Below are 13,053 nucleotides of genomic sequence, written 5' to 3' on the forward strand. Positions count from 1 at the left end.
ATATTTTTAAAGATAATTTTATAACATTTGAAATTAATTAAACTTTTTTTATAATCATTTTATTTTGTAAGAATATCTAGTTTGTGATATTCATTTATTTATTAAATCACACAGTGTTATTTTTTAATTTTATTTTAAAAAATTATATTTCAAATCAAATAAGATTAGCCCTCCAATAAATGTTGCAGGGAATGAAAACAATATATAAAAAAGGTCATGGAAATAAAAATAGAAAATGATTGAGATATGTGATTATATTAAATAATGAGGAGTAAAATGGAAATACATACTGTGAAGTCTCACTGCACATTTATCCGCATAAAAGGCTCTTATGCGTCTATCAAATATGGCGATATGATCTCACGGCAAATGTTAAAAGCAAAAAGGAGTCGATGCTGTAATCGAACTCTTGTTTCTCCACACGACGATCTCTCTTCTCCGTTGTTCTTGCGATCCTTCAGTTCACCCTGCCTTGAGCTATAGACTCTTGGTTTGTCTTCCGCTTCCTGTCGCGCTCCTGATCCGGAAGAGGTACTTGTCGGTGTTCCTCTCGTGGTTGCGGCAAATTGAATTCTTTCGATCAAAAATTTGTTCCTGCTCGTTGGGATTAGAAGTGCAAGGTAGTGGGGTTCATTTATTCATTTGACATCGGGTTTTGGGACGGTTTTCGAGTATTGGTTTTTGAGGATCGCTTTCTAGTTCAGATGGATCTTCGATTGAGGGCTATGGTGATTTATGAACGGAGAGATTAAAATAAGGAGTTTATTTTGATCATTTTGGTAACTGAAGGATGAATGCAGTCGTCGGGTACCTTTGTCGATACGAACTTCGGCATCCATGCGACTGGATCTTGCGATGTTGGAGCTGTCGGCGAGGTAACTTTTGCTTCGGCGTCGCGATGCATCTCTAGATTCGATGTGGATCTATTTTGTTGAGATGATTTACTAAAAGATATTCTTTTAATTATGATTTTTGATTATTTGTATCTGATGTTTGAACAGTTCTCTGTGCCTTTCTTCCTTTATCGCATTACATTTCCTTTATAGTTTTTTTTTCTTAATATGTCGTCATTTATGGACCTTTTGGTTGATTCTAACCAGAAGCATAAATTGCAGTTCAATACTTCTGAAGCTCGTACACTGAAAAGGTTGTTCATTGATGACTCATGAGCAAAGGTTAGGTGGGTAGTTTAAGGACTCTTAATACGACAACATGGATGGACTTCTCAAATACTGTACCTGTCTTCCTTACAGGATTTGAGGGATCTATTTATTTTGATCAGAGAAAAGAAAGAATACCTGACATGGAAAACTCTGAAGATGAGCTGAGGAGAACAAAAATAGGATCTTTAAGGAAAAAAGCATTGCACGCTTCCACTAAACTTACTTATTCCCTGAAGAAGCGGAGTAAGAAGAGAGTTGATTTCAGAGTTTCTTCATTTTCAATTGAGGATGTGAGAGATGCTGAAGAGGAGCAAGCAGTCCAAGCATTCCGGCAAGAACTCATTGCAAAAAATCTATTACCTGATAAGCATGATAATTACCATACATTGCTCAGGTTTGGTCATCTGTTCCTAATAGTTTGATCACTTGGGTTGACATGATTAGTCTTGTTGTGGCATGTTGTAATTATGGAGGACTTAATATTTGATATTATGATCACATTAATCCATAAGAAACTTTATCAAAGTTTTTTTGTATGTGTCTCTAGATTCCTTAAAGCCAGGAAATTTGATTTTGAGAAAGCAATACAGATGTGGGACGAGATGCTTCAATGGAGAAAACAATTTGGAACAGACTCGATTCTGGAGGTAATGTATTATTCACCAATCATGGTGTAGCTTTACACGCCTCCTAAGAATGGTGACTATCAAAAGCAAGCATTAGTATTACCTTCTTTATTACTTCAAAACGTATAGGTATTTATTTATGCCCCCTATAATATTTTTATCATTTTCGAGGAATGTAACAAACCCTAATTACCTATAGGAGTATACCTATGACTATCCAGGTAATTGAGTCCAAATAGTCTGTATTCATGACTTGCCTTTACTACTGTAATACGTGGATACAACATGTAATGGATATAGTAATGTTAATGCCAATTTCATTATCTAAGATATTCTCATTTTTTAATAAAAAATAGAAATGGGAACTGTCTGGGCCAGAGAATAAAAAAATTAAGCTAGATACATTTGCATTACTATCTATATTAGAAGAGTTCTTTTGATGTACTGAATTCAGCTCTTTTTAAAACAATGTTTGGCATGTTGATCACACAATTTCTTGATCAATTGAAGGATTTCAATTTTGAAGAGCTGGAGGATGTCTTGCACTATTATCCTCAGGGGTATCACGGAGTTGACAAAGAGGGAAGACCGGTCTATATTGAGAGGCTTGGGAGTGTTGAGCCTGACAAGCTTATGTGCATAACTACAGTGGAGCGCTACTTGAAATATCATGTGCAGGAGTTTGAGAGAACCCTGAATGAGAAATTTCCTGCATGTTCTATAGCTGCCAAAAGATATATTGGCTCAACAACAACAATATTGGATGTACAGGGTGTAGTATGTTTCTATCATGTCTTCCTATGAGCTTTCTTTGTACGGTTCTTTAGAAATATTTCTTTAAATATTTTTTCTTCATTCTTCTTGTATTTAACAAATAACAATACCTTTTGGACAAAATGGAAAAGATTAATTATACTTTTATGTAATTTCCTGTCATATCAAACACTGCTAGTGGCCCCTCAGTTTCATTTTTATCTAAATCGATTTGGGCCATTTCTTTGTCATCTGAGTGTGATTTTTTGAACTATCTGGTGTATTATTGATTACAGGGATTGAAGAATTTCAGCAAAACAGCAAGGGATTTGTTGCTTAACATGAACAAGATAGACAGTGAATACTATCCTGAGGTAGGACAAATTTTTCTCTGCATCTTCTTCTAGGAGGAAGGCTCACATGTTTAAGTTTGTGCAGACACTTCATCAAATGTTTGTGATAAATGCTGGACATGGATTTAAACTTCTGTGGAACACTGTAAAAGGCTTCCTCGATTCCAAAACAACTTCAAAAATACATGTAAGCTAAATTCTTCCAAAGAATTAGTTCGTTGTGTCATATAGTCATATTTGTTCTGTTCTGCATGGCATCTATGGTAAAATTTTCTTATGTAGGTTCTTGGTGCAAAGTACCAGAGTAAGCTTCTTGAAGCAGTTGATTCAAGGTTGGTAGGCTTTGAGTTCTTTGCCTTTGGATGTCTTTTATCATACCCATGACCACCAGACTCATGTAATTTTTTTTTTCTTACAGCCAATTGCCTGATTTTCTTGGTGGCACGTGTACTTGCTACACTCAGGGAGGATGCCTCAGGTCTAAGAAAGGACCCTGGAACGACCCAATTATAATGAAAGTAGGTAGCTCCATCTTGTTACTTGCTGCATTATATCATATTCTATTTACTAACAAACTGTCCCATTAGACTAATATTTTCTTCAACTGAGAGATCTATTGCTCATTGTTCTGTGTAGATTGTAAATTGCATTGGAACATCATGTATTAGTGAAATCAGGCATGGACATGGCCAACAGATCAATGCATCTTATTCCAGGCGACATCCATCAAAGGCAAAATATTGAATTTGTAACTTTTGTCATGTTTTCGATGTATATGTACATTTTCCTTTTTTGTTGCCACTAAACTGACTTCATGCCCTTTGAATAGCAGAGAAGTAACAGAGGTACAACTGCTGGATCAGGATATGAGGTAGACTATCTTGATTCTCCAGTCATATCAATGACTCCTGAACATAATCATTCAGCTCTGGTGCATGAAGATGTGAGTTTGATGCATCTGACTAATAAACACTTAACTAAAACTAATTCCAATGTGTTTTTTTTTGGCTGTGTATGCATTTGGGAAATGCTCCATGATGATTTGAATAATATTGTAACATTCAATTATCATACTATGGAATGCTGTAACTATGTCTTAGTTGAGGTAATTATGAAGTTTATTACATAGAAAAAAAGAATAATTACCCTCATACATCTAGTACAGAAATAATAGCAATTAAAAGATAAATACATCATGTGGGACTAAATTATATTTTCAAACACTCTCCTCGAGCTGAATTGTAAATATTTATCAATGCCTAGTTTGTTACACAAAATAGAAAAAATCTGTCTCCTACAAAATAGAGGATACTGCCCAAATTGAAATTGTGGCACTGGTGATTCTATTTGAGTCGTCTTCTTCATCATCATCAATTTTTAAATTTATATGTGTGTGCAATTTTTGTAATAGGTAAGGTCGCTGCACAATTGACTAACTACTACTAAATCTTTATGCATCTCCTTGTCTTCATTGTCTTGACAGGTCAGAGCAGCAGATTCTATGTCTTCCTATGGATGTACTAATCATGTTGTACCTGAACCATCTGGTGGTAAAATGCCAGTATCTGCAGCGAACTTGTCTGATGAAGTAAAGGATGATAGCCATTCTTTTCCTGCAAGAGCCTCACATTCATTAGGTAGTATGGATGATCTAAATGCCTTTTCCTTAGTAACCAAATTTTTGGGTTCTTAAATTCTTTTTTCACGAAGAGAGAAAGATCATATAGCACTTAAATTGTCATGTAAACCTGCACTAGACCAAAATGACCATCATATTAGTTTTTCCCAAAACCCGAGTCCCTTGAATGACAAATCTGCTGAACTCTACAGTCACAGAAGCATCCATACACAAACACTTGTACAACCATTCATTTCCTTTATTATCTAGTTTACTGCTTGCAGATCACAAAGTTATATTGTTCTTGAAGCAATAACAAGGAAATTATGACTACCAGGTAAATTGGTGAAATTTTTATCTTTATTTGATGTTTCAGGCAACTTGTCCTTTGAGGGGCACAATGCCACTGAAAATGAGCCAAGAGGAAAATTGCAAACTTTTGGTAGAGCATTGATCACTTTGTTGGTAAAAGTATTGTCCTTCCTTGGTATCTTTCAATCAAGAACAGACCAGAGACTGTGCAGCATTCACCCATCAGATAGACTGAGCTTGATACATGATAAACATTCAAACATAGAATCTGCCAAGGAAGATGATGTGACTCCATGTATCCAACGTCTTGATAAGCTTGAGTCATTGCTTAATGAACTTAGCAGAAAACCTGCAGAAATTCCACAGGAGAAAGAGCAGGCAATCCAAGATTCAATGAATAGGATTAAAAATGTTGAGTCAGATCTTCACAAGACAAACAAGGTAATGCAATGCTTGGATATATTAGCCATGCCCATTCGAAGTTGTAGTATATCATTCTCTGTTTTTGACATTTTGATCCCAGAATTTGATCTAAGTTCCTCATTCAGGTATTACAAGCAACTGTGACGAAGCAATTGGAGATTGAAACGTCTATAGAGGCTCTAAATGATACTACTGTTAGGGTATGTCCAGAAAATTGATTTCATATTTGTAGACCATAATTCCCCTCATCCATGAGTACATTTGATTAGCGAAGAAGCACTAATCTTTTCAGTTGCTTATTGCTCTTATTTGTTAACTTGTGAAACAGGATATTTCCTTTTGAATTTATCTACTGGTTATATTTAGTATCTTCAGTTGGGAAAAAATAAAAAAAGGGCAAATTAGTTAATCTGTTAGTGTTTAGGATTCTGATTTGCATACTTTGCATTTAAATAAATGTTTGATACTTACAAGTTATAATGTTAAGTGGTCTTTTGAACAGGCTAAGGATTGCTTGAGAGAGTAAGCAAGAATTATCTTGATATGTTAGGTAAAATTAAATCACCACTCCTGAGTTTAGATCTTTCTAACTCTCTTGGTCAGTCTGGTTCACAAATTACAATACACTAGGAATAAACTAATTATTCCTATGGAATGAAATTAGGGAAAATGATAAAATAGTAAAAGTATTCATTAATTTAGTTCATGGTATGGAAGAGATATAAAATGTTTTTTTTTTAATTCGTAAGAATACTAATAATAACAGACAAGGAATAATTTTCACCAAAACATCTATATATTCTATACATGAGATATTTGTTCAATTCATATAGCTCACATAATCTACTCAATCAATTGGTTTTAACTTATCTACCTTGTCCAATATGCCTAATCCACCAATTGGTCCACACTCCCAATATGACCAAGCCATCTAGCTTGACTGCCCCTCCTGACCTAACTGATGCATTTACTTGCCCAATTTGCTTTTCCTATTGGTCCAATTGATTAACTAGTCCAGTTTGGTGGGTCTAACAAACCTAGTTAACCTCCTTATTCCACTGACACATTTAACTTGTTTGGTTCATCGGCTCAGCCAATCGGTTAACTCAACCAACCCCTACTATTTAGTCCACTAGGCCCGCCCAACTTGATTAATTTGTGCAGCCTTACTAACCCATTTTATAGAGGGTGGTCAACCATTACGACATGATTGAGTCGATTGACTCATCTGATGCGTTCGACCAAGTATTCTATTTGGTCCCTCTATCCATATTGGTACATCCTATTCATTGTTCTAACTAGCATACTCAGGGCATATGACTAGCCTCTTCGATTCACTTACTTTATTCTTGATGTGTATACTTTGAACAGTTGAATAATGTAATAATATGTTTAATAATGGATAAGATAAGGAATAGCTACTCTTATAAATTGAAAATCACAAATCTAACAGAAATTAGTATTCTGAGCTCATTTTTAGAATCGCAATAGAAATACTTATTCTAAAATTCACAATCAATAAAATAGTTATTTTTGTGAACCAAACCCATCATCAAACTTTGTGAATTTTGATGCACTAGGTCTGTGATTTTGGCCGATTACTATGCTAAGTGTTATTTTTCTGAAATCTTTGCTCAAGCATATTTACACTCAAGTGAGATTAGCTGCTCCTAAATATATTGTCAATCTAGTATCAAGGATCTCAAATAGAGATCTTCAACGTTTGATCCTACTGTTCATGTACCTGGAAAAAGTTGTAATTAGCCATTCAGATATTGAAACATGGTGTCCTTTTCTACCAATTGAATTTAAATATTTATCTGTTATGCAATCTCTACCAATTTAAGGCTCAGTATGATTTATTGAAACATGGTGTTCTTTTCTTGGAATTGAATTTAAATATTTAACTTTTATGCTATTTTAAGAATCCAAGGGTTACTATGGTTTATTCAAAACTGTCATTGATTGGTTTTTGGGTTGTTCCTTTTTGTGCAGAGGAGAAAATTTTGGTGATGCCTAAGGATAAAGTTCTATAAACAGAGATGACCACACTTCCTTCCATACTTCGCAATTTTTTTTTTCTTTTGGCAAAGAAAAATAGAAGAAAAGGAGTTGAGTGGGGTAATTAGGAAGATCACAGTGCATCAATCATGCAAGAAGCAGAATGTTTGGCAAGAAGCTTGCAAAGAGATGGACAATGTAAAAGAAGAGCCTAGTAGATAGATAAAACATGATTTTTTTTCCCCCTTTCATCTTATTTTCCCACTTGTTCTAGTGTGAGTTTTTCCTGGACGCAATTTATGTAAATAATTGTAATAGGATGTTGTTGTTTGATGCCTCAGGGTGTTCATGTACTGCTTACATGCTACATCTAGTAGACTTCATGCTTCTTCATTCTCCAAACAAGTCAAACATTTTTATGAATAGTTTGTTGGTGCAATCAGTTCACAAGGCCAATTATTTTACTTCTAATAAATATTTTTAGTTGACTATAAACAAAATATAAGTACCAGTTTTTATGGAAGTACTATTTCTTAATTATACTGAGCGAAAAATCGACAACATAGATAAAATGTATTAGACAAACTGAGTTAAGTGATTTGAATTAGACGCAATAGGTCAAGTGAGGCAAGTAGATTGAATTGGACGACTGAATATGTGGATTAGATAAATAATTTTTTTTGGCAATATATTTAATATTTTTACTTATATTGAGATACAACTCAAAATGATAATTAAAAAAGAAAGCAATATATTTTTAATGTTATTTAGGGATGTAAATATAGAAAAACAATATATCTAACACAATCTCAAAATTCATCAAGGATAGAAAGGATTAATGAAAATAACAAAATTTGATATCTAAAATTGGCAAATGAAAAGTTGAAATAGAACTTGCTCACTCGATTACAGATGGTGGTGAATTTCATTTTGCTTCTTAAGTCATTAATTTCATCAAAACATCTCTAAAGATTAAACTATAAAAATATTAAAAATTTCACCTCTAATTATTAATTTATTTAATAAAAATGATATGATATATGCGTGTCATAACATGCCAAATAAAGTTTAAAAAAATCTTATATTTTAAAAGGCATATCGGCCATTTTGTTTTTTGAAAAATATTTTGAAAAAAAAAGCATTAAATTTAAAAAAACAAAATGAATATTTATCAATTCTTCTAATTCGAAGGTTACATCATCGAGTACGACGTCCCCTCTTCCTCACTCCTCCAACTGCTTTCGTCGCCTTCGATCGCGGTGCCAGATCCTAAAAATCAAGGCTCCTCCATGCTCTGCGCGCATCGCCGGCCTCCTCGCGGAAAGATAGGATCTTACGAGTCGGCTTGATGCTTTTTTGGCCTGGTAGATCGGAATGGGACTGTTGGAATCAATATTGGGCAAGGATGGGAGGAGGCTCATGAAGCGCAAAGACAGTGACGCTGGGCAGCAAGGTATGTTTCTCTTTCTCGTTTCAAAATTTTCCATCTGTGAGTTAGGGGAAACTGATTCGTTGAGTGTTTTAACTTGTTTTATTGGTTGATTTGGTTTTGATTTATTTTCTTGCTTCGGAGGTTTTGTGCCCTAACAATGATGAATTTTGTTATTTGTCCAAGGAGTATGGATTAGCTTTTAAGGTAGAGGGTTGTTTCTTTGTCGGTGCCTTTTCTTAGTGTAGATAAACAAGGGAACGTGTTTATTTCATTCTGATGCACTCTCCTCAAGAGCCTGTCCAATAGGCAATTACCTGACGTAGATCTTGAATCCTCGATGTCATTACTATTTTGCTCATAATTTCCGGATAGATGGGAATCGACTTGTAAAGTTAGGTCTTATTTGTCAAAATGCGTATTAGTCAAACTAACGCTTTCTTTCATGCCTAATTAAAACTGGTAGCAGGTGGTATAGAATTTTAGACTTTATGTATTGGATCCTGTGCAAATATTTGAAATTGCAACGATATCTTAATATCTTTGTAGATTTCATCAATTGCATCATTGTGAAACTATTAGAAAAGATAAAAAGGGGTTACTATCCAAAAGCAATTAAATATAGAAGATGAGTACTGGGAGAAAATAGATTAAGATGGTATGACATGTTCAAAGGCAAATCATATCTCCTATATGTGGACAAATCAAATTAATTAAAGGTGGTGGTTTAGAAAATATAGGGAGACCATAAGTAACTGCATCAAACGAATACTACCTATATTTCCTTTCATGGAGTTCAATAGAGGGATATGATTCACCTAATCAACCTCAAATAGTTGGGATTAACAGCTTGATAATGATGATATCGATCACCAAGATCGATAAGGATGAAAGTGAATGTCCTAAGGAGAAAAGTAAAATGTATGATTGCTGAGTAGGAATTCCATTTTCCCCTCTTCTTACATCACCTTGAATTCCTATTGCTAAACTCCCAGCATTATTAGTTTGTTTAAACTTCTATCTCAGTAAGGCTTCCTTTGGACAAAAGACATAATTCTTTTCCATGTGATAATGGGGAAAGCAAGCAGAGTAGGAGAAACCACCAAATTGCTTCATTCTGTTGATTTTTTTCTCAATCCTATGGCTTTCAGGTCGAGCATTGGAGGAGCTACGGGGTACTTTATACAGTGATATTCATACTTCGGAAGGTGCAAAGCGCCAGCAGCAAAAGTTATGTGGTCCATTTGTGGCATTGACCTTCAATTTCATTGTGGCTGTTGGAATAATCATGGCCAACAAAGTGGTGAGTTTCTCATTTCTCTTAGGCAAACTCGGCACTTCCTATTCTTCATGAACCCTACTCCTGTATGGAACGAAGTCCACACATTCCTTCGGAATCACTGGATTGCAAATTCCTTCAATATGAGTCTTTACTGAAGAAACCAATGATCCTTTATTTTACAGGTCATGGGCAAGGTTGGATTCAATTTTCCAATCGCCCTATCTTTGATCCACTATGTAACTTCTTGGTTGCTCATGGCTATCTTCAAAGCACTATCACTGTTGCCTGCTTCGCCGCCTTCTAAATCTACACCATTTTCTTCTTTATTTGTCCTGGGTGCAGTGATGGCTATGGCCACTGGACTTGCTAACGTTAGCCTACAACATAATAGGTGATTCCCATCCATGTGCTACAATATAACTTGAATTGTGTTAATTCTTTACTCCAAAGTAATCCTATTTCTTATTCTAATGCTTCCACCATTTCCATTGATATCTGATTCTTATTTCAGTGTGGGTTTCTATCAAATGGCTAAGATAGCTGTGACCCCGACAATTGTTCTTGCTGAGTTTATGATTCTTAGCAAGAGGGTGACGCTTCAAAAGGTTTCTACTTATGATTTCCTTTAGAATTTTATTTAACTGCAATTAATCGGTCTAGCATAAACAGAAAAAATTTAGAAGCGACGAATATGTCATAGAAGTTGTATATGATTGTATTTAGGACTTGCTCCAGTGGCTTTTTTGCTGTTATACCCTTACCAAGTTAAGCTTAGCATTGTCTCTATATGCAGCAGAATCTAGGTAAGATACATATCCACTCTTATAACCAATCTTGATAAGTTATGGAAATAAATGATATTTCAACACTTATTAAAGAAAATGGGAGAAAATTTTGACTGTGACTGAAAGATGAGATTACTGATAAAAAGAGTTTCCCATGGATATGCATGCAACCCAAGTTTCTCTTCTGTACATGCTAATTACATTTGGAGACATCTGGACTATAAATGAGTTCATTTTGTTGGACTGTATGTGGTTTAGCTATAAATGATACCATATTATTTTCTAAAGAATCTCCAACTCTTCTTTTTCTTTGTCCAATCCAGGTTATCACACTGACTATTGTATCAATCGGTGTGGCTGTTGCAACAGTTACTGATCTGCAATTTAATTTTTTTGGTGCTTGTGTTGCATTGGCATGGATTGTGCCTAGTGCTATAAATAAAATTCTATGGTCAAATTTGCAGCAAACAGGCAACTGGACTGCACTCGCGTATGTGGAAAAATTATATAACTTGATCTGTTCACTTCTAACAGTGCTTCTAAATCAGTTCCCATCTGACCAGGTTAATGTGGAAGACAAGCCCAATTACCATATTCTTCTTTGTGGTTTTAATGCCGCTGCTAGATCCTCCAGGTGTATTATCCTTTAACTGGACTTGGAACAATGCATCTACCATCATCATATCAGCGTTATTTGGGTTTCTTCTCCAGTGGTCTGGTGCTTTGGCACTTGGGTGAGTCGGCAAGTCTCTAGGCACTTATAATATGATTGTTTATAATTTGAATATACTAAATTGTTCCTTAGCTGCACTAAGTGATCAAGTTTTCAACTTGACACGAAGGGATATTCTCATATGTTTGATCTACTCTGTAATGTAGAGTTGTTATATTTCATCTGTTCAACATGATTGTTTTATTAATATTTAGAATTTCTCCTATTTTGTGGAAGGTTAGCAGTGATAGAACAATAGGTTTGAATTATAAGCTTATAAAGCATTTGATACTTCCCGTGTAATTAAAAACACAATTGATTTAACGTCATTAGAGAAAGAAAAAAAAAAATGAGATTACACTATAGCTTGAGATTTCAGTGTAGCTTGTCCTAAAAGAATGAAGAGAGGGCGTAGCACTTAATCAGTGACTAGTAAAGGATTTCAGTCACTTAAGTTGGCATGTAAAAGTTGAGATTTTCTGCTTAGTATCATTATTTTTGTTGTACAGTGAATAATTAGAATGTCTTCTGCAACTTTTACTGCCTTTAATCATCATATCACTAAAAACAACTCTTTTGGATCTGATTTATACTGCACAGTGCAACATCTGCAATCTCTCACGTTGTTCTTGGTCAGTTCAAGACTTGCGTAATCATGCTGGGTGGATATGTGTTCTTCAACTCCGACCCTGGAATGGTTAGTCTCAGCGGAGCAGTTGTTGCTTTGTGTGGGATGTCATTCTACACTTTCCTCAACTTGCAGGGATCGAAAGAGTCATCAGCAGTGACAAAACCACTACTTTCAAAGCAGAATTCGATTGCTGCAAAGCCCAAAACAATCATCGAAGAGGATGAAATGGAAAAGATGGATTCTGTTTGACTGAGCAACTCGGTGCAGACGACTAAGTCGCCACTTTTGAAGCAGAATTTCCCATTGAAGAGGACGAAGTGCAAAAAGCAAAAATATATTCTGTTTCAACAGACAAATCTGTGGACTGGTCTTGTTGTTCCTTCGATTAACCTTTTTAACCTTTGTTTGTCTGTTCATTTTCTCCGAAAAAGGATACATGTTTTTTTTTTCCCTTTGTTTTAGTTTTAACTTTTAACAAGCAGAGCATACTGTTGCTGCTGAAAGCTGTAACTGTGTGTGTATATATATATCTGAAAAAGTGTTCAAACCAATTTTTTCAAAACCGTCTCGGGCCGTGGCGGTCAAGGCAGATCTTGATCCATTTATTGTCCGGCACACCAAACAAGTTTGCCGATACTGAAATGTCATACCTAACAAAAATTTTGACATACAGTATAGATACTGTATTAAGATTTCGATCGATTTTAGTATGTATAAATTTTATACACGTTTATATTTAATTTTAGTATTGATAAACGAATGCTGAATTATTAAATTGTATTTCAATATTTTATTAAAAAAATTTAGTATGATATAATATTATATTTATATTTTTTGACATACATTTTCTCTTTATTTAATCACGGGTGGGGCCTAAATTCTACTCTCACAAATCATGTTATATTCTCTTGTCTTAATCCTACTCTGCATGTATTACCCATCCCACCTAATGAATTATTAAGTTA

General features: G+C 34.8%; 2 protein-coding genes across 11 annotated transcripts; both read left to right on the plus strand.

Annotated features, from left to right (window-relative positions):
* The first annotated feature begins 343 nt into the window (after window positions 1-343).
* Window positions 344-7,398, plus strand: LOC122046018 (phosphatidylinositol/phosphatidylcholine transfer protein SFH13-like). 9 transcript variants are annotated; one of them, XM_042606495.1, is made up of 15 exons: window positions 344-620; window positions 1,116-1,180; window positions 1,254-1,557; window positions 1,711-1,810; window positions 2,300-2,566; window positions 2,839-2,916; window positions 2,981-3,082; window positions 3,178-3,227; window positions 3,314-3,413; window positions 3,532-3,627; window positions 3,725-3,838; window positions 4,379-4,532; window positions 4,890-5,266; window positions 5,374-5,448; window positions 7,244-7,398. In XM_042606495.1, exons 2-15 carry the CDS (start codon window positions 1,159-1,161, stop codon window positions 7,259-7,261), a joined length of 1,857 nt encoding a protein of 618 aa, XP_042462429.1. In that variant the 5' UTR covers window positions 344-620; window positions 1,116-1,158; the 3' UTR covers window positions 7,262-7,398. The 9 variants fall into 9 exon arrangements, with proteins under 9 accessions (XP_042462429.1, XP_042462427.1, XP_042462434.1 ...); XM_042606493.1 differs by having other exon boundaries at window positions 344-531; XM_042606500.1 differs by having other exon boundaries at window positions 344-531; window positions 3,725-3,766.
* Window positions 7,399-8,425: 1,027 nt separating this feature from the next.
* On the plus strand, window positions 8,426-12,650 carry LOC122046020 (nucleotide-sugar uncharacterized transporter 2-like). 2 transcript variants are annotated; one of them, XM_042606503.1, is made up of 8 exons: window positions 8,426-8,702; window positions 9,830-9,981; window positions 10,143-10,351; window positions 10,472-10,565; window positions 11,069-11,235; window positions 11,309-11,479; window positions 12,058-12,154; window positions 12,221-12,650. In XM_042606503.1, the coding sequence occupies exons 1-8, from the start codon at window positions 8,624-8,626 to the stop codon at window positions 12,335-12,337; spliced, it is 1,086 nt and encodes a 361-aa protein (XP_042462437.1). In that variant the 5' UTR covers window positions 8,426-8,623; the 3' UTR covers window positions 12,338-12,650. The 2 variants fall into 2 exon arrangements, with proteins under 2 accessions (XP_042462437.1, XP_042462436.1); XM_042606502.1 differs by having other exon boundaries at window positions 12,058-12,650.
* The last annotated feature ends 403 nt before the right edge of the window (window positions 12,651-13,053 follow it).

Source organism: Zingiber officinale, chromosome 2B (genome assembly GCF_018446385.1).
Source record: "Zingiber officinale cultivar Zhangliang chromosome 2B, Zo_v1.1, whole genome shotgun sequence".
NCBI classification, from domain to species: Eukaryota; Viridiplantae; Streptophyta; class Magnoliopsida; order Zingiberales; family Zingiberaceae; genus Zingiber; species Zingiber officinale.

Excerpts from the sequence above, each read along its gene's own strand:
- LOC122046018 (XM_042606495.1), top strand. The coding sequence starts at position 1,159 with ATGACTCATGAGCAAAGGTTAG. Across the intron at positions 1,181-1,253 it reads GACTCATGAGCAAAGGTTAG|GATTTGAGGGATCTATTTAT; the intron begins GTGGGTAGTTTA and ends TCTTCCTTACAG. Across the intron at positions 4,533-4,889 it reads AAGAGCCTCACATTCATTAG|GCAACTTGTCCTTTGAGGGG; the intron begins GTAGTATGGATG and ends TTGATGTTTCAG.
- LOC122046020 (XM_042606502.1), top strand. The coding sequence starts at position 8,624 with ATGGGACTGTTGGAATCAATATTGGGCAAGGATGGGAGGAGGCTCATG. Across the intron at positions 8,703-9,829 it reads CAGTGACGCTGGGCAGCAAG|GTCGAGCATTGGAGGAGCTA; the intron begins GTATGTTTCTCT and ends TATGGCTTTCAG. Across the intron at positions 10,352-10,471 it reads GTTAGCCTACAACATAATAG|TGTGGGTTTCTATCAAATGG; the intron begins GTGATTCCCATC and ends TTCTTATTTCAG.